Source organism: Pararge aegeria, chromosome 1, assembly GCF_905163445.1.
Source record: "Pararge aegeria chromosome 1, ilParAegt1.1, whole genome shotgun sequence".
Taxonomy (NCBI): Eukaryota; Metazoa; Arthropoda; class Insecta; order Lepidoptera; family Nymphalidae; genus Pararge; species Pararge aegeria.
This window is the reverse complement of record NC_053180.1, coordinates 5,907,340-5,933,975: the sequence shown is the minus strand read 5'-3', so window position 1 is coordinate 5,933,975 and position 26,636 is coordinate 5,907,340. Positions and strand designations below refer to the sequence as shown.

The window sequence follows — 26,636 nt, the reverse complement described above, 5'->3', positions numbered from 1 at the left end:
TAGACATTTCAAACTTTTATTTGCTTTATTATCTATATTCCAATTGTAAAAGGGGAACCAGTCACTCTATCACTCCGTGTCACTACTTCGCTACTAATCATCATCCATTTACACAATATAAAGAAACATCAACCAAAATAAGGTTAAATTCACAAATACACATTTAATGTTGATTAAATCTATCTTAGAATTAAGTGGTTTGGACGCACCGAGAGTTCACTATAGGATGAACATAAAACAACCATATTGTATAACGGTCACTTTATTTAATATAGTATATCCACTATTTAGCGTCGATTTACGCCTCACTGCTGAATTATATTTTATTCGATCACATCAAATAATTTAACACATTCAAATAATTCTTTTTCTTTCATATCTATGCGTTGCAAAAAGATCTTTACTTATGTTGTATGGTGGTCGAAAGGTTAAATTAAAGACGCAATATTAGCAAAACCTTTATGATATTTCATTAATCATGACAATATACATGGATAAAAATATTCGAATCATTCCGTGTCTTTTAGTAAAGTGAACACTGTAAAAAGATTCTAAATAATGGAAATGATCTATATAAGGCCACACGTGGATTGTCTAACGACTTATTATCGTTATGACTGAAATTGTACATAGCTGTAACAATTAAAAGTACAAACGCACAAGTTAGTCGCATAACAGTTCGCGTACGACCATGGGAGATATTTTCGAATGCGTTACGGAATAGAGACATCAAATATAGACATAACAGGTCTCTATCCGGGAAGGCATTCTGTAAAATCTAGGTGCGTTCAGACCAGAATTATACCTAGAATGTTAGCTCACCAACGGACTTAGCGACTGTTCGGCCACAAGTAACACTTAGAGAAAAAAAAAGCTTTTACGTCTCGAGCACCTCGACAGTGAAAACAATAATCATTTTCATGCATTTTACGAATTTGTATATGAATTCACACATTGTTGTTAAGCTCAAATGCATTTTCATTTTTCATATACTCTGAACAACGTTATTGCACAAAAATGTTAACAATAAAATTAAAAAACTCAATTATTTTAATAGTAGTTTACTGCAACTGCGTTTAAATGATTACGAAAGACAAATCGATATAACAGTTTAAAAAATATTATTACAATTTAGAAAGGTGGCTCCACCAAAATGTTTGTATAAGAATAATATTTTTTTTCCAATCTACTCGACGATGTCAGCAAAGCTATTCCCAAACGGTGCAGTCCAGTGTATTTACACATCTTAAAAGTACACTTAATCAAACCTTACATAGATTTGCGAGTGCTTAGACTGCAAATAATAGTTTACAGCCTACATTAGAAAAATAATCTTACATACCACGCCATTAAAACGTGGGGCCCGTGCATAAAATACGTTGCGCAAACTTGTGGCATATTTCACCCCTGTACCCCCTACTTGCATTTTTTTTGAACATTCATCTCCTAAGGTTATTTTTTTATGAAACAAATAATAAATCCATATAGTCTTAATACAATAAAATATTTATTGAAATTATACTTATTTATTATAACGAACACTTATTGTAAGTACAAAAATTAAAATAATTACAGTTGATATTATTCGTCAAGGTCGCATATTTCACATATCATATGGTTTTACTTTTATGAGAACGGAAAAATTAATTATGACCACCGACGACATCTCTGGGAGAAAGTCGGTGTTTTCATTGCAGTTCTGGAACTTGGTCTTAGATCTTGACTGGTAGACCTTTCTAACCAGGTTGATTTATAGGATATTTTCTGTAAAAACTGTTTTATGATTAGCAAATGCATGCAAAAAACTATTTTGTTTGTTAACTCAGTTCTATAAATAGTACTTTCTATGACCAGAATTCACCTAAAGGTGTGTTTTGTGTGCCGGGGTCTTAATTAATACCATCTATTGCAAACGTATTTTATAGACTAACCCCAAACAACATTTTATACACAGACACAATATGATGATACGCTACTAGGCGATTAATATGTTGCTAGTGAAATAAGTATGTCCGCCGAAGTCGGATCGAATATTACAATATTTGATTCTTATGACTAGCGATGGAAATTAATGCTATTTTTCGTTTATTTCATTAGCCTGCGAATTCTCGTGTTTTAACGTGTTAATCGATGTGTTAAGTGCTGAAAATGTTTGCGTAATACTTGCACGAGCAAGCTTACAAGGTTTAAAATATATAAAAATAAATACCAATTATTTCCATATGAAATTAAAAGTAAACCATTTAATTAAGTTTTCTGGCGACAAATTAATTAGAATAGAAAATAAATAGTATTCTTGCAGATATGGAGTAGTCCGCAGGCTGCGAAGTGGCGCAGCAAGTGCTAACTTACGAATCAATCAATTGCAACATTGACATTTCACAGAATTACATTTAATTTTGTTTATTATAATATATGAAGATGCTAATTAAGATTTCGCACGCTAAGAATTAATGTTTAAGATTGTTAATTAATCCATCACTACTATGACACACCAAATGTACGGAGTTTAGTTCTAGATAAAAACGAAATGGTCCCGACGCGGCACACATTTACAACAAAAATCATCTTTTAAAATCGAACTTGTTTAAGGCGAATCATCACAGTACCTACAAGTAAAATCAACTCAATAGCTGCTGAAAAGTAGATTAGTCCTGTTCATAGATTTGCAGTAACACTGCCTAACGTAAGATTTTCAGCCTATTTGATCACGTGATAACATATCAACGAACATGGTGAAGTGGTTGGGAAACAGTATTGCCACTAGATGGCACTATTTCGATTCCATACAAATCGTAGTTAACCTTTATGTTATCGAATAGGTAGAAAATCTCACCCTAGGTAACTCAGTAGGACAGTTAGGACAGTTAGAAAAAAAATATAAAGTGCGAACTTTCCTCACCCGATTGTGATCACTGCTGTATCATTTAGGCGAAACCAACACCGTGAACTTGCTGATAATTTACGGCATTATAATCTTAACAACGCAATTAGTGCCGCCAATTTTGACACGGTCAATTTATATATAGGTCACTAATAGTCGCTGAGACTAAGTTACGATTACAATGCAATAGAGAATGAGATTCCTCGGACATTAGAGGTGAGGATTTCCGCGATAGTAACAAATCTGACTCAGCAGGTAATGAGCTTTTAATTTAAAATATTACAGAATTGTGATAATTCGATTGCTACGCAATATTTATGAAAGATTGGTGTAACCTTTTTGCGGAGGTACATGTCATATTAGTACACGTACACACGGGCGTTTTGGCTGTAATCGAAGTCATTGTAGCCTGCTTCAGATCAGTAAACTTAGCTTACGCGAACTATTCACTGTGCTTTTAGATTTACTGCGAAATCTCACAATAATGTGATACTGAGATTAACTTAGTTTACCATACTAATAGTTACGTAAACTTAAGTTTATCCTACTAACAGTTTCGTAAAATTAAAAAAGTTGTATCAGCCGAATTACCACAGTTGATTAATTAAAAGCAGTTCATAGAATTTTTTTGAAACGGTTTGTGGTTTATTTTCAGTAGTTAATTAATTATACTTTAACTCTCTTTTGTATAATTATTGACAATAAATTAATTCAATATTCAATTTGTATAGTTCATACTGTTATCATTCCCCTTAATATAATATAAAAATAATATATATATACATATCCACACTCTAACTCGATTGGTAGACTTATAATAAAAAATAGCTTACGCTCATATATGGATCACATCAGTGTATTATTTAATTCTTTGTGGTTTCATGACTACGTATAGGCAAACATTCAACAACGTTAATAAACACACACCACATTAAAGCAGTATTGATGACAATGCGCTAAAACTGACTCTCCTATTAGGATACTTTTACCCAGAAAAAGAACATGGATATACTGAGGATGCTCTTGTATCGTATCAACCTATTACCGGCCCACTACAGAGCATGAGGAGACCCACAATGAGAAGGGTTTAAGGCAGTAGTCCACCACACTGCACCAATGCGTATTGGTGTATGATCTTGTCAACCTCATATATTATGCAAAGGTCAAATACTGCAGGACTGTTTTCGTGCGGCAATTTATACGACCCACCATTTTGATTTTGTTATTTACACACACCTTTATTTATTCATTTCAACAAACATAGAAAGTAACTAAAGAATACAGTCTGTGATTTCCACACTAGGATTCCCTGTCGTGTAAATCAATAAGTCCCTTCCAGGTTGAATACAATACAGATAAATAAAGGTAATTATATAATAAAATTTATAAACCTTACCATACAGTATTTGGGCGTAAGTTCCACGAATTTTAAGATTATTGAACAAAATCAAAAAACTTAATGCTGAGTGACTTTATTTTAGTAACGTTGTAGTAACTAGTTTTAGTTATTTATACTACATTAATAGCAGGAATAAACTCGGACATGTAAGAATTTTAGTAATTTTGTCCGGACAAGAGAGTCAGAATGTGGACTGCAATAACTATAATAATGATAATAATAGTAATAATAATGAATACAAAACAAAAATCAAAAATAGACAATACAAGTGTTACAATAATGTATTTAGTGAACGCTTAGACTAAGGAATTCCTACCGAGCGACCGCGCCGAAGTGTGGAGCGGAGCGAACGGGAATTAGTCTAACTTATGTAGCTTACTGAGCTAAATGTTTGCGGCCGACGTCACCGCTCACGATGATATGAGCTGAAAGCAAAAAGTATATTAGACCCTTCTTTTATATGTGAGAAAGCCCAGAGACACTCGGTGGATGATGGAGAGATTAGAAATTAGTACCAAGACTACCGATATAGCTTAACGAATTCCCGGTTCCGTCTGTTCCACTAACTATAATATCGGTCATGTGATTATAATCAAGCCCTGGTCTAGTGGAATAATAGAACGATTTTCTTGTCAGGCTGACATAAGTTACATATGTCTATGAGGCCGTGATTCGTTAAAAAATTAGGACCAACTTAGCCGACGTAACTCTATATGCAGAGGTTGTATCTTTATGTCCTACTCGGGCTGACCCATTGTTGGTCGTCGTTTTGTCTTTTAGTAAGCGTGTTCGACGTGATCAAAACAACCTACTACAAACCTAACTTAGAATTATGTTTACCACCGTAGGAAGTAAAATATTGGTTTGCACAACAACAACACTAGTCACTGCAAGGTCGCGCTTTCATGGTTAAATTTACTATTAAACAGCCTTAAAAAGCCTTATTTGTAATAAAAGTTTCTGATTTTGGTAAAGTGTGGAGTACTTGCGCTTTTATTTGTACATAATTACTTACTGAGATACATAATATCTATCATATAGGGTCAACGAGGTTTGACATAAAGTTGTCGACTTACTTAACCTATCCCACTTCTGTTCTGCATCTTTATATGATTTTAAAAAATAAAACTAAAATAAAAACATGCAAAAATAAAGTAAGCATAACAAAATCTCTACCTTGAAAACGAAAAGCGGGAGTTTATCCATTCCACTTCATGTCAGATATTTTATTTTTCATAATATATTATTATTGTAATAATATATAACTATGTCCGTTTATAAACTATAGGTATGCTACGTAGACATCTACACTCCGCCCTTAACTCCTAAACATCTTAAATACACTGCAACAAACAAAAAATAAAAATAAATCAAAAATTTCGGCAACAAAGATACGTTTAGTACAAAATATTCTATATGACTGCATAAAAGCTTTTGTCTACAACTATATCTGCATAAATTGAACAACTATTTTCAATTGGGTTGAAAAAGGGTATCATATAAGCCATCATCTCAATGTAACAAATATCATTGTAAGCATAAAAGAATTCATAGGAAAACTAAAATAAAGATTTTTAAAACATATTAAATTTCCATAAATTTATTTGTTTTTATTCATTAATATAATAAAACGATATAAAATAATTAGAACTTAATATTGAAATGATGATCCAGAACTGTTGGTAACAGTGCAGGAGAATAAAATGGTCCTAAACAGCAGTATGTTAAAAATTCGGCTGATCAGACTTCTGGTCCCTTTTTTAAACAAACAACAGAGCACCTAATCTTTAAAAAACGTTAGCAATGAAGTATGGGACTATACAATAACATATAGGAAAGTTGCAGGCAAATAGAATAGAATATTTTACTGTTAAAGCGGTCAAATAATACATCTGTAAAAGTCAGATAACATGCTATGGCAAACTTCTAAGCTTATTAATTCTATATATTTTAAATTTTTTAACTACATTAACTTACTAATAATAAACAAAAGAAAAAAAAATGCAGGTGGCAGGTTTGGAAGGTCCAAAACATGTAACTAATGTTCTGTCAAATAGCATATTAGAATTGTGCTTGGTGTTTATAAAGACTTTCGATGTGGATCATTACATTAATTTCAGATCATTTCCTTGAGAATTTAATGTAATAAAATTAATGAATATATGAAAGTCAAAATTAACTACCTCAAAAAAAATGCATTATAATATATTATGTACCTATTTTTGAATGGACACTAACACGATTTTCCTAAAAATCTTTATATATTACCGATCAATGTATAAACACACACATTCACACGATTAGGTGTTTAAGAATATACATGCATATTTGTGTATTGTATATCAGAATTCAGATTAGAGTTTCGTGTCGTGATGGGTGGGCAGGGAAATCAGAAGTCTACCAGATTCATAAATTTTCAAATAGAGACATTCACATGAAATTTACATAGAACGTCTGCGTTTTTGTACCTTTCCACGCGTCACGAAACAACATTGAGTCTAAAATAAATTCGACTTAGCCCGGCCTCCCTTAAGAGAGAGGTCACACACTACTTTCGACTTCTAAAAATGTAGTCTGCCATAAGAACATTATGTGGTGTGGGTGTCGTTCATGACTGTTCATATTTTTTATTTTTCTATCATGAAATGGTTCCTTTAAGACTTTAATTGGTTTTTGATCATTATTATCCCATAGTGCACTTCATCGTGATAGTTGAATAGCGGCCAAACTATTTACATAAATTTTGCATGTCTTTTATTTTTTTTCTAAACCTTTGTTTTTGATGAGATTTATTAGAGTATTAGGTTTCTATACTTCTCTCGACCACTAATATATTTCTAAGATTCACGATTTGTGTTGTGTATGTATAGGTGTGCTAGTGTGATGCTCTCACCGATTTGACGGTCGCCTTGATGAAGTCCTTCTTGTGCGCGAGATCGAAGTCCGGGTAGTGGCTGTACACCTGCTTGCACACAGTCTTCATCGTGATCTGCTCCAAGTTGGCGCCCTCTAGGATTTGCTTCACGTACTTCTTTATCTCATCGTCCTGAAATTTAAGGAAATAGCCAGTTCAGTCAACAATATACAATTCTATTATATGTCATAACTTGTAACGTTAGTATGTGCAAGTTAACAATATATGAAATTTAATTTTACTGAGTCAATAGGAATGATTTTGAGCGATTTTTATTTGCTATGAATACGGTGATCTAAATTGATTTTTGTTAAAAGCGGGGTATGAAAATCTGCTCTCACTGCAATAGAGGACTTGGTCCTTGTAAGAACTCTCAATGCGGGACAAATTGTACATCTATTTATGTTGTACTTACCGTCGGCGGCCGCTTGGCTTTCTTATCCGCGGGGGCGTCAGACTCCTCTCCGCTTTCCTCATCGCTCCCTTCCTCCTCATCTTCCTCCTCCTCGCTTCCTTCCCCAGACTCCTCAGATGACGCCTTCTTGCCCTTCTTGGCGGCCGGCCTGCCTACTGGTTTGGCTGGAGCCTTCTTCTTGGCTAATGAGTACAAAAAATGCATTTCATACATGAACTCCAAATATAACAAGCACTACCTGAGATATCAGTTTATCATGGTAGATACACGAAACATATACGAATAAAAAAGTATGAGCAAAACAACAAGTATCGAATTTTTGCTACACTATATTTTTGTTTCTTTTATTTTCTCTTTAATTGGTAAACTAAAAGCTGTACCCACAATACCGTTTATAAACTGGCTAACTTAAAGCTAATAACAGGTGTATAACATTGATAACCTCGGCAATATTGGCCTTTTTTACAAAATATATAGACTGGAATGTTTTTCCGTATCATCTTGAGATATTGCTCGCTGTTCGCTTAGATAATTACCTGGCGGCGTTGGCGCTTTCCGTTTAGCGGGTGTGGCCTTGGCGCTGGCCTTGGCCACAGCTCCCTTTCGGCCCTTGGCCACTGGGGCAGTCACTGGCCGACCGCGCTTGGACTTCGGCTCCTATATTAACAAAGCTTGGAATATCATAAAATATCAAAGAAAAACTGGTTTCTATGAGGAAAAAAGAAGTACTTTTACGACTCATTAGGTTCTGCTCTAAAAACACAGCTTATTCTTGGTACAGTATATGTTAGTATGTGAGCTGGACAGAAATAAGAAGTTATGAGGGCAGATAGTTTTTCGGAAATGATATTCTTCGATCGATGGTGGTATAATTAATAAACAGTCGTTCATCAATAACAATTATAAATGTTTGTTATGCACTTATTAAACAAATTAAATAACCTTTTTTTATACAAATAAAAACATAAAATTGTTATTTAAATGTTAGTTAAAATTTCGGGGGTTAGAAAAATTAGAAAAGTTTTACATTAACTAGGAAAATACGAGAAAATGTAAAGTGCCTTTTTCTATGCGGTTTTTGTATGAACTCAAAGTCAAATCAATTTGGACAGGACGACGTCCGTCGGGGAGGCTAGGACATAAAAAAAAACTTACATCAGACTCCTCTGCATCGCTAGCAGACTCTGCGGCTTCGCTTTCGCTCTCCGATTTCTCACTCTCATCTTCGCTCTCCGACTTTGCTTTTCGCCCGCGTCCTTTAGGAACAACCTGTAGGAGAAAATTACTTGTTCTTGAAAATGCTCTACGCTCAACTTTTGCGCAAGGTTCTTCCCCACTCACTTCTTATGAACAATGTTAAGAAAACAAATTAAAGCGAAATACTAGAAACCAGAAATAGGTCTTGTTATCTTGAACTTTAGACGTCTCGGTTTGTAACACGCTGTTGTATATGTGTTTTTCCGAATTCGACTGCTCCTACCATTATTAGCTTGAGACATTTTTGAAAACTTAAACACAGTCTGCTCTATTTTATTTCCGTAAGCCGTGGTTATAATTGTATACTAATTTGTAGCATGGTGTCTTTATAATTTTTCATTAGTGTTTTTACCTACATTTGAAGGAATTATCAATTTTATAAATTTAAAATGCATATAAAAATTTTCGGAACCGACAGGATTTGAACCTGCGACTCTCGGGCAATCGCGGCCTGAGGGCTTTCACCAATTAAGCTACGGCTCTCCTACCGTCGCTGCCGAAAATTTATATGCATTTTAAATTTATACAATTTTAGCATGGTGGTTCGAGCGCTTACCTACTACTAAGTAGAGCTTTTTGTGACAGAGCCCGTCAGGGGAAGTACGCCATGCTTATTTCTGCCGCTAAGCAGCATTGTTACAATGCTATGTTCCGGTCTGAACAGCGTGGTTAACGGTGTAATTACCGGCACATGGGGCTTAACACCGACGCCTCAAATTGATGGACACAGAGCGGCATGTTGAAGGATGTGATTATTGCATGCCTTGTGAATAGTCGCTTTGTCTACAGCCATCAGACTGGTCCATTATTACTATATTAAAAAAACCTTTTTAGCAATCCACCAGCTGATATGGGTATACATACCTTGACCTTCTTACCCCCCTTGCTCTTGCGACCTGCCCCCCGCTTGCCGGGCTTGGTGTTTGAGCGGCGGCGGCCTGAGCTCTTGCGCTTGCGGGTCACACCACTGACGCCCTCGCCACCCTCGGGGTCAAAGTCCGAGTCCGCCTCCGACCCACTTGGGTTGAACGAGCCCTGTTCATAAAGTAAGCATGTCACTAATTTTATCTATACTCCATAAGGCACTTAGTTGTATTAGTTTGCTAGTAGTCAAGCTTTTTGTAACATAGCTCATCCGTCCACAGCCATGCTTATTTCTGCCGCAAAGCAGTATTGTTACAATGCTGTGTTCCGGTCTGACGGGCGCGGTTGCCGGTGTAATAACATGCACGTGAGGGTTTACACCTGCGCAATTTTTTATGGGTCGTAAAAATAGATTTTGCATAGAAGCAGGTGTTACTTTGCAGAATTTCATGATATACGTTATATAAATTAATTAATTTGATGCAATAAAGATATTATTATTACTTTCATCATCATCATATCAACCAATTATCGGCGCACTACACTGGTCTCCTCTCACTAACTTTCAGTTTTATGTAGATCAAAATTGAAACAACTGTGGTTACTATATAATTGATTTAGCATCTATCTTCGCAACGTCGCAAGAACAAATTTATTACTAAATTCTCCACTTTTCGAAAATGTTCTGGTTCGGGCTTTTTTAGTGAGTTAAGAAAACTTCGGTTAAACTAAAGACACCCAAAAATATATGGTCAGATTGCGGTAGGACAACGAATGTGGCACTTTTCAGAAGCTGCTGAATAAGCAAAGACACTATTCTTAGCTAAATCATTAAATGTTATTAAACTTTGTTCCCACAAAACTTACATCAGAATCTTCAGATCCGTCCTTCGGTGGTTTAGGGCCTTTGACTTTATTATCTGGATCAGTTTCATATTCTTCATCTGAGTATCCTGATGGACAAAAATTATGATAATGTAACTGTTTAATTTCACCTGCTTTAACTATGACGGGTTACGTATGTTATATTACAATATATAATCTAACTCAATTGCATGCAGCCTATAAAACACAATGTTTGTTATTTAGTACATATATTTCAAATAATATTCTAATATTAGAAGTAGTCGAATTCTTTCTGCCGCAGCATTGATGTATTTCGGTCTGAAGGGCGTGATTGCCGGTGAAATTTTGTGCAATTTGAATCAGGCACATATGGCTGTCGCGTCTGGTTTAAGGAAGCAGTGTGACACGTTTCAGGACGCGATCTTTGCATGCCCTGCTTAGTGTTACCCTGGAGGCGTTACAAAAAATTACCTCGGTTGTGGATCTTGACGGCGGCGGATCGCCTCGGGCGGCCTCCGGGCGTGGCGGTCGCGGGCGGCGGCCTCGCCACTCCGCGCGCGTGCGGCGAGTTCGCTACCGGCTGCTGGAGGAACCCTACTATCCGAGTCGCCAGGTCGTTGGGACCACCTACACAATAGAAAAAAATATTTATTACTAGATGAACCAGTTAACTTCATCCGCGTTTGTTAGGGTTTTTTTTTAAATCCTGTGGGAACCGGTTATTTTACTGCGACAAAAGTAGCCTATGTTACGTTCCGTCCTTCCAAGTAACTCTATGCTCAAAATCAAGTTGATATGTTGCTTAATTAAGACTTTCAGACGGCCGATTGGCGCAGTTGGAAGCCACCCTACATTCTGAGTCCAAAGCCGTGGGTTCGATTCCAACAACTGGAAAATGTTTGTGTGATGAACATTGTCTTGTTTTTCAGTGTCTGGGTGTTTATCTCTATAAACACGATAGATATCTGTATATTATAAGAAATACTTATAATATACAGTGTCATTATTCAATAAAAAAAATTCATCAGTCATCTTAGTGCCCATAACACAAGCCATACGCTTACTTTGGGGCTAGATGGCGAGTTTATTTATTTATTTAATTATTATTTATCAATTTAATTTGTCTTCTCTTAATGTTTATTATTACTCCACGTCGACCACTGCTTATGGATCATCATCATCATCATAACAACAACAATGTCCACTCCTGGACTACCTCGTTGGAGATCGACCAACGCGGGGCTGCATCCCTTCTCTGAACTATGTGGCCAGGCCATAGCCACTTCAGCTTTGCGACTCGTTATGCTACGTCATTAACTGGTTTTTCATATTTAGAACTACTAATCTCCCTATTTCTTTTCTGTATATGAATAGATAGACTGAAATAGTAAATACCTTTCTTATCCAAATCAAGCATTTCACACATGGTGCGTAGTTGCTTGAGTTCCATCTTGGATGTCTCCTCCAGCTTGGTCTTGTACTCCGCCGAGCCGATGGCCCACTCGTAGCCCTTGAACTTCTTTATGTTCCGTTTCACATTACGGTCCAGGCATAATTGCTGTTACCAAAAAGATTAAAATATCAACAACAATAATAACTATATTAAAATGGGAATTAAAATTAATAACATATAACCTCATACATTCCTAAAAATAAATATCATAGCAGAGAACAAACAATCATAGTTTTTATGTAATTAAGTTTTTCAACCATTCACAATAAATTATTAATTAATGAATATATTCATTCAAAAGTCTACATCTCCTACTCCTGCACCTCAGAATGCTCCGGTGTCGGAGCTAAACGTGCATAGAGAACATTGCGAAAGATCTGTTAGGTATGGAGTGTAAAGATTAAAGAAATCATACATTACGTTATAAAGATTTTCCTATTTTTCGCGCATTATGAACAAAAAAATAAAATAAATACATAGTTAATAAATAAGTAAATAAAATATAATAAAACGCCTGTTTCCATCAAATATTAATAATAAAAAGTACTTTCTGTTTATGGAATCTGTTTTACCATACCAAAACATTTACCCGCCATAATAATATATGTAAAGTTGATTTATTAACACATTAAACATTTTTAATTTATTTTTTATCCTTCATACAATTTCTTTTATCCTAAGATGTGTTCTGTCTGCCAAATGTCATCCATCCTTTTCAACAGTTTAAAATTAAAACATACACACACAACCATACGTGACATGCCAAGATCTTTGCATCCGTACGTAACGTATGTGCGGGTAAAAATGACATTACCTCTTTGCTTAAAGACTTTTACCTGACATGCTATAATAGTATCAAAAATAACTTAATGATCTATTCTTAGTTTTATTTTACTGAATTAACTTACCCCATATAAATACTGATGCAAGACCTTCTGGTCTTGTGTCTTGAACCGCGATAATGAGATCTCGACGTTGTTGATGTGTCCGAGCGGCAAGCCCTTACCCGCTGGCAGTGGCACCGGCGGTTCTGTCGGCTGAATTTAGACCAAGCGTAGGTGAAAACACTATAAAACTTATAAAAAAAATACCCCATACCCCACATGACATAGAATAATAATGGCAACAAGAAGATTTGATACATAAATGGCACTATTTTTAAAAATTCATAGTCTTCCGTAGTCTCTATTAGTAAATAAATTTGACTAGATATCAGTTAACTGCGCATTGCATCGCTACTGATTGTTCTTTTTCGATTTTGTATACAAAAATGTGGAAAATAGGCTTAAAAAGTTACCTCTTTTTTAGGTTTGGGCTTGGGCGCCTCCTCTTCTTCCTCTTCTTCCTCCTCCTCCTCCTCGCCTTCCTCCTCACCTTCCTCCTCGTCATCGCCTTCGTCGTCTCCGTCTTTAGCTTTCTTTACCGGCGACTTCTTTACTCTGAGTAAAGTAACACACATATATAAGGTTAGCTAGAATTATATTGATAATAAATAAATAACGTAACTACCCATATCGCCATCTATCCCTAAAGTATGCTCACTTTATATATATGTAAAGAACTCTTTTCTCGAGTTCATATATCGAACCTTTTCTTAAAGTCATCAATGCTTTTTCAGAGTGAAGAGTTTATTTTAAGAACAAATTTTTCTATTTAAAAGACCCGAAGGCTTTAAACGTTGTTTCTTGTATTTTCACAGAAACGCAATTTCGTCTTTATTTCAACTACCCATTGAAGGGAATATTATAAAAATTATTATATATATAATGACGGCCGCCTGGCGCAGTGGGCAGCGACCCGGCTTTCTGAGTCCTAGGCCATGGCCCATGGGTACGACTTCCCACAACTGGAAAAAGTTTGTGTGATGAAAATGATTGTTTTTCAGTGTCTGGGTGTTTATCTGTATATTATAAGTATTTATGTGTATTATATTCATAAAAATATTCAACAGCTATCTTAATACCTACGCTTACTCTGGGGCTAGATGGCGATGTGTGTATTGTCGTAGTATATTTAATAATAATAAATCATATTAATCATTTCAACCGATTGATGTCCACAACTGGACATGGGTCTTATGTAGGGATTTCCAAAGGACGGACCAGACACTGAAAAACATTAATGTTAATCACACAAACATTTTCCAGTTGTGGAAATCGCTGCCCACTTCGCCAATCGGCCTTCATAGTAAATCGGCATAGGTGTTAATAAATCGGCATCAATATCATTCTCACTAGGAAACATCGTGATAAAGACTAAGACACTAGGACTGAGGTGCATCGATAATGCAGTCGTATTTATATCAAAATACCCACCAACTCAATGTCATGAAAATTGGTTGTTAATCAAATATAATTTTAATTGTTTCTTAAAAACTATCTTTTAACTATTTAATAAAATATCTGGCAATTATGAATCTATAGTTATCAAAAGTTTAATTATTTACCGAATTTATAAATTTACTGTAACAAACGAAACGACATAGGTTGTTGTTGGTTCGTAAAGGCCTTACAACTATTACAACAAGGCTATTTACAACGCCCTTCAGTCAGCAATACAGCAATCCCGCTTTTGGTGACGACCTCTGAGACTGGCCATAAGTAGTCCAGCAACGGACTGTTATAGGCTATTGAGGATGACTGTTGATGATTACACGAGTTCTTAAGACTTACTTATCTTTAGGCTTCTTTTCTTCCTTCTCATCCTCCTCGTCCCCCTCCTCCCCTTCCTCGTCCTCCTCCTCTTCTTCTTCCTCATCCTCATCCTCCTCTTCTGTATCCTAAGAAATAAGTAGTGTTAAAAAGAACCATAATACTGGGAACGTAAAGCAATCGCGTGATAACTTAACGGGCAGGTACTTAACGCGTTTGAAACAACAAGGTAATTCCAAGAATAGGCATAATTCGAAAAGTTTTTTTTATTCCACTACTAGTTAGTCCTTGCAACTGCAATCTCACCTGATGGTAAGTGATGATAAAGTCTAGGTGTTTAGCAGTTATATTAAACGCATACTCCCAATCGGTTTCTCCGTGAACGCTAAATCGCTTAGCGGCACGGACGCTCCACCAGATGAAAGAGTATCGTTTTTATTTACGATTTCTGAGTAAAGAAGGTTCTAGGCCTTCGAAGAGGTATATAAGCGGGTGCCAGACGCGACTGAGTCAATCTGCTCTGAGACCGAAGTGAAGTATCAGCAAAGTGATGCCTTAGTGGAAACTGGGAACCTCTATAGACTACGATTGACCAGCGTTTGGAACTGTGTTCTGGAACTTTGTGCCGTCGAGAAGATTAATGTCTTCCTAAAGTTATCATATGTTCTTATTTCTAATCTTCGGACTCTAGCACGTAACACCGTTGTCATAAAATGCCGAATAATAAGATGCAAAGCTGTAGTTCCAACGTCATAAACATTTATAAAAACTTCTAGCCTTACGCCGCTGTACTACCCGGGGTGAATGTTTAGTCTAAAAAATACGATAGTTCCTGTAGAACATCCTCAGGAGTATGACGTTTTTTCAGGACCCAAGTTACCATTCGTCACTCTCGGTCCTTTCAACTAACTCTGCCAAAAATCAAGTCAATTGGTTGCTAAGTTAGAGAATGAAGGACCAACAAACAAACACATTTTCGCTGTTAAAATATTAGTATGGATGAATTTCTTCAAAGCGAAAAAAAAGATATTACATACTTTACCATATTTCTGATTAAATTAATGTTTTTTTTTAAATGAAGTTGAACAAGCGTTACATTTATAACCATGTCAAATTTCAAAATATTATGTGATGATAACTGCCGAACATAATAGCACCCTAATTGTTCGTTTTTTACCATTTTAGCAACGAAACCCTAAAATGTAATTATTTTGCATGTCAATTTACCTCTTTTTTCGGTTTTTTCTTTAGTGCTGCCTTCTTGCCGCCCTTGTCATTTTCCTTTACATCATCTTTTTCATTTTCATCGTGAGTTTCACCATTTTCTTCCTAAATTGAAAAAGAAACACATTTCAATACAAACAAAATGTATATTGGATAAAATACATTAAATTATAACTCAAAATATTATAAACTAATTAAAATCCAAAACGTCTTCGAAAGCACAGCAGCGAGACATAGTACCTAAGATGCTGCAGCATTGGCACCTTTGAATGGCCCAACTGTAGTGCCCGCGCTTTGAACTTACGTAATTAGTCTGATGAAAATCGGTCCAACATGGCCGCCGCGCCGCCTCAAAATGGCGGATTACATATTTTTTCACAACTGTCTTAATATGGGTATCAAATGAAAGGGCTTGTCTAGTTGAATACAATACACTATGAAAAGTTTCAAAACCGAGATCGCCGCCACCTCAAAATGGCGTAATACACTCTTTTGTTCAACTCCCCAATAGTGGTTTCAATTGGAAGTGCTCGAATACACGCTATAATGAATCGATTCAGGTATATTTCGAAAACCTACTATACGCAATTTAATTTAGTTGTCGGACTGAAGTAACGAGTTCCGGAGCATTCTCTGGTAAAAGTAGTAGTCGGGCTTCACTTATTTTTACCATGGTACATGATGTGCTTCGATCTAACCTACCACATCAAAATAAAGTGGGTAAAAAATTAAAATAACTTACACTAACCGAGTGTCTTAGTGATATACATATATTATTAGAAGTTTACCTATATGAAAATGTATCTTCTAATTATTTCATGATGAAAAAACATTGCAAATATTTTTTATTAAAACAAAAGATTTTAGATGAATCTTATTAAAAACAATATATAATAACATTATATAAACAGTAAAAAGCTTGGATATGAATTGCTCTTAACTAATATACTGTAATTTAAATAGAACCTTACAAAAACACATCAGTTGTCTTAAGTAAAAGTCTCTAAACTAATAAGTGATAAGCCAATTTGAGTAAAAAAAAAATTTATTTATCAACATATACAACGTGTAACAGGATTACGAAATAATATTGAAGGATGCATGAGTAAATTTCATAAGGAATCGCCCTTTGAAAATATTAAATCAAAAGAAACATATTTATTTTTTCATACAAACTAATTTAAAACTTTTTAAGTGTTGACAACCCTTTTGAAGATAAGAGACCGACACGTACATAGTAACAACGCTACGCGACGCATAGCTAATAAAATGACAGAAGTCACTTGATTTTAATTTTGCATGTGATAATATGAACTATTAGCGTTTCGGTTTCACAGATAAGTCTTAGAGGCAGTGAATAATGTACCTCTAAAGCCTCTGAAGTATTATTTCGGTTTTAATTTACACGTTGGATACATAGTTAATAAGTGTGCTAGTGTAACTGTATTACCTTTTTGTCTGCGTCAGCCTTTCCGTCCTTTTCATCTTTGGTGTCATTAGCGGGGCCGTCTTCTTTTCCGTTTGCTGTTGTTGACTTAGCATCACCTGTGTGCAAGGATATCACATCTATACTATACTATTTTACTATATTTAATATTATAAAGCTGGACATTTAGAACGGCTGATGTCGCTAATCTCAGGAACTACTGGTTCGATATTAAAAAAAAAAAAATTCAAAATTCATTTATTTCACGTCAAGTCAGTCTGTAGTGACTACAATCGATACCAAGGCAGAGAATTAGCAAATCTTTTTGGGTTTGATATTCCATTTACTAGCAATAGAAGCCGATCATCAATTAAAAAGATTGCAGAAACGGAAAAAATATTTAGTTTATTACTTTTGAGAGCTTCGGTTGCGTGCGTGCGTGTAACGGTTAAAGATACGCCAAAATAAATTTTCCGTTTTAAAAATTCTAAAAAAAAAGTCAGCGCAGAGATTTATCTTTTAAGGTTGATTTATACCGAAGTCGCGTTGGCCTACTAGTTTAATAGTAAGATTTCAACAACACAACGAATTGTCTTTAAATTGTTACCTCTGTAACGTTAATCATTCATAAATGAACATCTTGTCGAAACCTGCATGCATTAAGAGCCCTAAATGCTCTCAAAGGCGTGTTAAGTTTACCAAAGCGCACTTAGCCAGCGTGAACTACAGCCTAAGCCCTTCTCATTCTGAGAGGAGACCCGTGCCCTGTAGTGGGCCGGCAATGGGCTATTATAATAGGTTGGGGAAAAGGTCTTGTCGCATTATAGTGTGTATGAACTTGAAATAAAAACTCTTTGGAAGAAGATAATTCCAAATTCAAATTAGGAAAATGTGTGATTTTTTTTTTTCGTACTGAGGAGATGTGTGATGAAGAAATTAGATACATTTCAAAATTTTACTACAAAAAAGGTAAAAATGCAACGCAAGCCGCGAAAAAAATTTGCGATGTGTATGGACCTAGTGCAGCGCAAATTTGGTTTAAGCGTTTTCAATCCGGAAATTTTTATGTCAAAGATGCACCTCGCTCTGGTCGCCCTATTACGGATAAAATGGATGCCATTTTTGAAAAACTGGAGCAAGATCAGCATATCGTTATATAGTTACAACGTAGCTGAAGAACTAGGAATTGACCACAAAACTGTTTTGGCGCGTTTGAAAAACACTGGGTGCACAAAAAAGCTGGATATTTGGGTACCTCACGAGCTCACTGAAAGAAACCTAATGAACAGTGTACTTGTGATTCTTTATTACGATGTAATGAAACCGAACCATTTTTTAAGAAGCTGATAACGGGTGATGAGAAGTGGATCATGTACGGCAAGAACGTGCGAAAAAGGTCGTGGTCAAAGGCCGGTCAGGCTTCACAGACTGTGGCGAAATCAAAAAAGGGCATTATTCATTATGAGCTGTGGCCACCAGGCAGGACCATCGATTCTGAACTCTACTGCGAACAATTGATGAGATGATGAAGCAAGAAGTTGAGAGAAAGCGGCCGGAATTAATGAATAGTAGGTGTGGTTTTTCATCATGATAACGCTAGACCTCACACATCTTTCGCCACTCAGCAAAAATTAAGATAGTTTGGCCGGGAGGAGTTAATGCATCCGCCGTATTGTCCTGACCTTGCACCTTTAGATTTCCACCTGTTTCGGTCTTTTCAGAATTCTTTAGGCAGTGTCAAGTAAACATCACGAGAAGACTGCCAAAACTACTTGTCGCGGCTTTTTGATCAGAAGCCCCAAAACTTCTATAGCAATGGGCTTATGTCCCTAGATGGCAAAAAAGTTATCGAACAAAATGGTACCTATATAAGTACATACTCTAGAAAAAAATGTTTTGAATTTTCTTAAAAAATGCGATGAAACTTTTTCCCCAATATAACATCTAAGGATATTCAAAATATAGATCATCATTGAAGTTAAAATAGGACAAAATATTACACGGTAGGTGGGTGGGTCTTCAAAAAAATGTAAACGGATGCCGGTTTGACAAAGTAGGTAAGTTTTCCATGCCAAAAATAAACTTCGAATTCTAAAGAATTATAATACGAATACAATTTGTAACGCTGTTAGTCTTATTAGGCGAAGAGTTCGATCCATCTCCATGGGCAATTTGGTAATTGCTGATTTCTGAATTTTCCCTTGTTTTTTGTGGGAGCCTTCGGCTGTGGCTAGTTACTACTACCGACGTGCAGCCAAGCGATTTATCATACCGGTACGATGCCGCGTAGAAACCGATTCGGAATGAGACCCAAAGTAGTAAAACTCGTATATCTAATAAGTTATGGAAGAGCGGAGCCTTATGATACGGGTGCAAATCTACGACATCTAAAAGATAGTTTCAAACTTAATATTTTGTTGACACTAATTCTTTTTAGTAAACTATTTTGTATTATTATTACTTAGCCTTTAGTTTCCAGAAAGATATCGCTAGTACGTACTACGTAGCGATACGGCCGCCAAAACCTACCTTCTATCTTACAGATCTATTGTATTTGCATATTTTTTATGATATTTTTACGTGGAGTACAATAAAAGTGTATCCATTCATTCATGCTTCTTACCTGCGTAATAACACACAAGAGGTTTTTTTTGTAACTCGAAATTGTAATATTTCTGGCCAGCGCGGTTTAACGAATATCGACAATAAAAAACCCGAAAATTAAAGGTAGAAGAGAAAACCTCGCTATTTGCATACATTTTAAAACATCTATGATATGCTATAGCTTGTGTATCTAATTTCTAAATCTTATCTCATTTAAACCTAATACATAAATTTCAAATGCATATAAAAAAATTCGGAGTCGGCATCTCTACGGCAATCGCGGCCTAAGTGCTTCGCCAATTAAGCCTCGGTTCTCGTACGGTCGATGCCGAAATCATCATAATGTGCATTTAAATCAGTCTTATAGGTACTGTGGCGTCAATACGTAGAAATAAATAAAAACAAATAGAAAGAGATTTTCTTTGCGCTTTTATTATTTTTTTATATTTTCAAAACGATCTTTTTCAAAACGTGACGGCCGACTTGCGCAGTGGGCAGCGACACTGGTTTCTGAGTCCTAGGCGGTGGGTTCGATTCCCACAACTGGAAAATGTTTGTGTGATGAACATGAATGTTTTTCAGTGTCTGGACGTATATCTGTATATTATAAGTATTTATGTATATTATTAATTAAAATAATCGTCAGTCATCTTAGTACCCATAACACAAGCTACGCTTGCTTGACTAGATGACGATGTGTGTATTGTCGTAGTATATTTATTTATTTATTATTTATTTATGGTACATAAATCTGGGAACGTATATAAAACTTTATCCTGTTTTTTCTCTCGCATGTGTTATGAATATTGTCGTATATAACGCGTTCTGTACATTACTTGTCACAGTCTCAGCTCATGCGCCTAATACCGCCTCGACTGTAAAATCATAGCAATGTTAAAAAACTAGATTCATAATCTACTATTAAGTAGGTATATCTTATTTTATTACAGCTTTTTTGCCTTCACTTAGACGAAATAACGATTTCATGTGAAGTTATGTCTAGAATATTTTCAAGTTTGTGTTTTGCGCATGTCATAAAACACAGTCATATAGAAATTCAAGCTACTAATTAACATAAGACAGTCAGTAATATTGAGACTGTAATTAACATAGACTATCATAGCATATTGCCAATAATATTGACAGTGTTGAAGTCTTGACTTTGAAAAAGTCTACAGCAAACTCACCCGCGTAATAAAGGCATCGGTAGAAAAATCTCTTACCTACAGTTGTTCGATATTCACTCAATGTTAAGCAGATCAGCGATAACTTGGCGACAACAATAACTTGACTGATAACCGACAGATAATAGCGCACTAATGATTAAAACGTAATTTTATTAATATTTTAATAATAATAATAATAATTACGTTTCATTTTAAAAGCAATCGTGTTTCTGTAGCTGTGTTTTATATTATAGGATGTACACTGGTTCCAGGTGGACACATGTCTTATTTTCAATTTTTTTTTTATAGTAACATAACTGTTCTATATTTTGCTAAGGACTTTAAATGTAAATTTATTAGCGTTGTTTGCGTCTTGTACTGAATACATTTCGGTTGCTTACACCGAAGGCTTTTGTTGTACTTAGAAGTACCTTGCTCGTCATCAAGTTTACGTTTCAAAATGCTTATACCGAACACGTTCTGATTGGCAATCTGTCTGTCGAGTAGTTGAAACTACAAACCAACAGTGTCCAAAATAGTGTACAGTGTACAGTTGCGCGGTTTTTAGCTAAAAGTAAAAACATATGTTTAATTTCAAGTTGTTAACGCCGAATACATTTTGATAGGCAATCCGTGTGTACCGGAGTAGAAGCGACTACCTACAAACTAACAGTGTCACGATGAGTTCTGTGTTCAGTGTGCGAAACCGGCGACTTAAGGGTGTAAAAACATTCAATTGCACTGTTTTGCACAAGCAACAACAAACAAACACAGGAATTCTGTGTTCTGGGAGGGCACACTCGATTAAGTGTGTTAACTCGTCCAAACTGCACGGTTGATTAAGGTTATGTTCGCAGCTGAATATATTTAGTTTCAAGTTGCTTACGCAGAACACTTTTTGATTGGCAATCCGTGTGTCGAGTAGAAGCAACCACGGACAATTCTAGTGTGTAGACTTGTACAATTGCTTGGTTTTTAACACTTTTTGATTGGCAATCAGAAGTGTCTATTTTTGCGCATGTAGTGTATTTGTGTAGGAAACACTATAGGTACATAACCGTCTTGTAGACTGTAAATTGCAGTTCAATATCACTTTTTTTTTTGTCCGAATTTATTTATTTGCTATTCCATAAAATAAGCGCGCATTGGCTAAATTCCAATCTGCCATTTACGTATATATTAGTATGAAGTATTTAGTTCTGCTATATTTATGTTTTAAATGTATTATCCGTATAAAAAGAAAGGGTATTGGTGGAAAAGGTGGTCCAATCCAAACTTATATAACTTACATTACATTGAATCCTGCGGCAAAATACATTGGTTTGTTTAGAGGTTTTTTTAAGTTATACCGGTATCGACTGAAAAACTGTAAATTAGCCCCAGTACTTATACTCACTCTGAACTCTCGCAACGCTCGTTCGACAATCGTTAAGTTATTTTTACAGTAAAATGGACTGACGATTCAGTCATAAGTTAGATGATTCTATAAGTTATTCGTTACGGAACAATAAACTATGGTTAATTAGTTACTGGCATACTTATCTACTTAGTTTCTGTATTGTTACATTATCATCAAGTTGTATGCATGGATCCGATTGTATATGTTACGGATGTAATGTAGACAAACCAACTTCAATTTCATTACTTAGCAGCGAGCTTGTTGGCACGTCTGTTTTGCAGCCTGCTTGTCTGACAGACTTTTTGGTGTTAGATTGCTTCCATCTAAGACCTAGCTTTATGAGTGTGTACTTAACTCAGGTTTTTACTTCGGGTAGGAGTGGACGTCTACCGAGCCGGCTAAGTAAATCATTTATTAATAACCATTTCAAACCGTTGTGTTGTGATTTAATCATGAGTGATTTAAACTACACGTTCAGATTATAGGGTGTTATATGAGCCTTTAGTAAATTGTCTTAACATTTGTCGTAATTAAAAATTTTGTTTCTATACGATTTTAACGAATTTGTGATTCCCTGAAAAGTATCCTATGTCTCCTCCTGGAAGCTGACTATCTCTGAGCAAGGTCCGTTGTCGGTTATCCAGTTAAGCCGTGGTAACAAATTAATAAATAATACTTGCGCATTCTTTATAGCATAGTACGGATAGTTTAGGATAATACGGGTGACAAAACGCGTGTTTACTCTTGAAAGGTCATATCTTTTTTTTTCACAGTCTGTGTTATGAGTGCATATAGACATTAATCAACACATTGAAATAATTATTATTAAAGTTAATATTGGTGCACACTCTTTTGTTCACACAAAACAAAACTAAATTGACAACTCTACTGAAAATGATCTTTTAGAACTGTGTGAATTGGAACCATAAGACACAAAATGATATCACGAAATGAGTGTTTCCATAATATTTGTATATTGGTTAGATACAATGAAGATGACAGCAAAACACTTTGAAATCAGCATGTTAACTTCGCCGCCGTTGTCCTTGGGACTCCTTCATTCCATGAAAATGACGAAGATTTCCTGAACGTTATGTTCATATTATGTATGTACCTTGAGACAAATATTATGTATTGATGAAATGCTCCCATGTTTTGATGATGTACATTATTGTATATTAGTAAATAGACAACATAGAACACTTACCTTGACCATAGGCGTTTCGTTAGTTTTACATGTTCGGCGTCGAAATTAGGAACATTCTTAGTCTATGACATAGCATCTACCGACCTGCCAACTTCAAATTTATTCCAATCTATTACTTGTTTTGTTAAGACCACCTATTGGAAGCAGACTTGTTGGCATGTCTGTAGATGGTTTTATATATATTTAAAAACTAAAAATAAATGGACCCTAAAAGGTTAACAGCATGCAACACTCAGAAAAACAAAAATGATCTCATGAAGTGAAGCCCCAGGTTAGAGACAATGTGGCTGCAAGAGCACAAACATTCCTGACCTGGAATTTCCTTGGGTTCTACATCATCGGCGTTACCTTGGACTTCGGCCTCTTGAGACAGGCACTCACCCTTTGAATCCTGAGAAGATTCATCTTCTGTTGTATGCCCATCGCCTGCTCCGGATTTCTTGTCTTCATCCTGCATTCATATTTCATTTTAGAAAAAATAAATTATATCATTCATAATAAAAAACGTAACTAACCTATAGTTCTAAAAAAAAAAACACTAGATTTATGATACCATTGTTGTTCTATTAATAGGAATAATTCAGGATTATTATTTTTTATACATTAAAAGTGCAGTAGCGGTAATAGCTCAGTTGTTAGGACTTCACTCTCAGGAGCCCGAGTTCGAAACCCAGCATGAACCACTTACTTTTCTAACTTATGTGCGTTTTAAGTTATTAAAATATCACTTGCTTCAATAGTGAAGAAAAATATCGTGAGGAAACATGCATGCCTGAGATTTCTCCAAAACATCAAAGTCATGTGGAGTCCACCAATCCGCACAGGGCCAGCGTGGGGGATCACAGCCTGAACCCTTCTCCATGTTGTGGGAGAACTGTGCCTCATAGTGGGCCGGTAATGGGTTGAGTGTGTAAATAAAAAAAATTAAATCGGAACTGTCCCAATGAGTCTCCTGTGTGTTTAAATGCAAATACGTGTTTTTTCTGTCTGTTTAAGACCTTTGTAATGCTTAAATTCAATCTTGAGCCAATTTGAGATTTGTAGTTTGTTTTCTTCATAAGCTGTAATGGTATATCTTTTAACAAGCTTAATAACAAAACTTGGGCTGTTAATTCAACTGCACTCTGAGACTTCTTAGGAATGTTTGTAAGTTTTTTAATGTTTCATTATTATTTATTTCACTATATGAGCTTTACTTCAGAGATTTTATTTGCTAAATTAAAAGATTATGAACTTTGATATTTATAAATTAGTACAGCGAGCACCACTTCATGCATGCCATAGATGGGGTAGTTTAAAGGTATCACATGAGGCATGGATGTCAATTTAAAGATGTGAGGTGCATTTTTAAGTTAAGGAACCTTTTTTTTACAAGTTACGCACCCAGTTTTGATGTCAAAGAAATGTTTGCAAATATTTGAGTGATATCAAATTTATCAACTCAAATATTGAATTAGTTTTTTTTAGTACCTTTTGGAAATGCCTTTATTTTCAAATTTGTTAAGGATCATGATTGATGAGAACACTTTGCTAATTGTAATTTAATAATCAATATTGAATATAGTAATACAATTTTTGAAAGTGTAGGATGTATGGACTTTGGTTTTGCCATGTAAGTAACTTAAGTAAAGTTATTTTAATTTTGACAATGACTATTTTTTTTTAACTAAAATGCACATTTATATATTTTTTTATTATGTTACTTGTATAGTCTTTATACTGTGTGGTCAGATAATGTTGAATGACAAGTTTAATAAATTTTACAATACAAACTAATACTTAGTTCTAAAAATATAATAGTCACAAAGTACAGGGTAATGTACCATTTTATCTTGTTAGAAATCAATTCAAAATGTACACCTTCGCAGAGTAGCGTCAACCATACGCTCGCCGATCGATTCTCGACTTTAAGTCAAACGGCATAAGAAACACAGTTCAATACGCCGATAGTACACTACCGTATTGTCTATGTCGTATACATAGAAGTACATAACTATGCATATTACCGAAAATAGGGTTTTATATGTAAAGATCGAATAGACGTATGTATTGCGAATGAGTTATATCTGTACGATTTCAATCACACAAAGTAAATTTGCATACGAGATAAAACGCTCGCGACGCGAAATATATCGAATAGAAAAACTAAGGAGGTCACCAATAAAGGCCCCAAGACGGGGTTCTCCGGTTTTATTTACATCGCCCGTCGCGTTCGCCGCGCAAATAAGTACGCGCGAAGCAACGGTTCAATGGAATAACATCGTTTTGCGATAAAAACGGATAGAAATTTCGCAAGAAACAAAATATCAAGGTCATGCGGATTTCCTATCAATGTCATATTATATCTTGCACATTTAACAAAGACCCTGCAAGCAAATGCAAAGGGGCGGGGGTGCGAAATATCCGAAATAATGAAAAATATCCCAGTAGAATCAGTTTCGATAACTGATCAAGATCGCATTCACAGTTTTCATTGCGATATATTGACTTGTATCACAACCCTTCGTGGCGTAGTTCCCGCGTTTAGCGGGAAGCAAACGTTCTGTCAGCCATGTTGAGACGCAGGCAAACATTAGTGATATAACACGGAAATAACACCACTTCACAGCTTAAATAGTCCTTAATAGATGCGCACTAATGTAAAGAAAATTAATAATAATACATTATTCACAACTATACCTGATTATCACTGATTTTTGCTTTATCGGTATCACCCGACATTTTTCCTATGAAGAAATTGAAAGCGAATTCCAAGCGTCTTCAAACACCGGACAACACAAATGCACGCACCCACAACCACAACATGGAAAAAAGGTTGCGTTTTGTTCAACACGTTGCAAGTTCACATAGAAAATTTCATTTATCTGAAAAATTTAAACCCATCCACATAAAGAACAAAAATTTTAAAGGAATCAATAAATAATTGT

At 35.4% G+C, this 26,636-nt stretch overlaps 1 protein-coding gene across 2 annotated transcripts; it reads right to left on the bottom strand.

Moving 5' to 3' along the window:
- Positions 1–2: 2 nt before the first annotated feature.
- Positions 3–26,522, bottom strand: LOC120625338 (protein DEK). Of its 2 annotated transcripts, none has more exons than XM_039892377.1 (17): positions 26,389–26,522; positions 24,022–24,160; positions 17,358–17,452; positions 15,911–16,012; positions 14,705–14,811; positions 13,330–13,471; positions 12,941–13,069; positions 11,975–12,137; positions 11,051–11,206; positions 10,601–10,686; positions 9,734–9,904; positions 8,768–8,881; positions 8,149–8,269; positions 7,613–7,794; positions 7,177–7,329; positions 5,460–5,626; positions 3–4,708 (listed from the first exon to the last, which is right to left on the bottom strand). In XM_039892377.1, the coding sequence occupies exons 1-16, from the start codon at positions 26,428–26,430 to the stop codon at positions 5,618–5,620; spliced, it is 1,911 nt and encodes a 636-aa protein (XP_039748311.1). In that variant the 5' UTR covers positions 26,431–26,522; the 3' UTR covers positions 3–4,708; positions 5,460–5,617. The 2 variants fall into 2 exon arrangements, with proteins under 2 accessions (XP_039748311.1, XP_039748319.1); XM_039892385.1 differs by having other exon boundaries at positions 24,091–24,160.
- Positions 26,523–26,636: the final 114 nt, after the last annotated feature.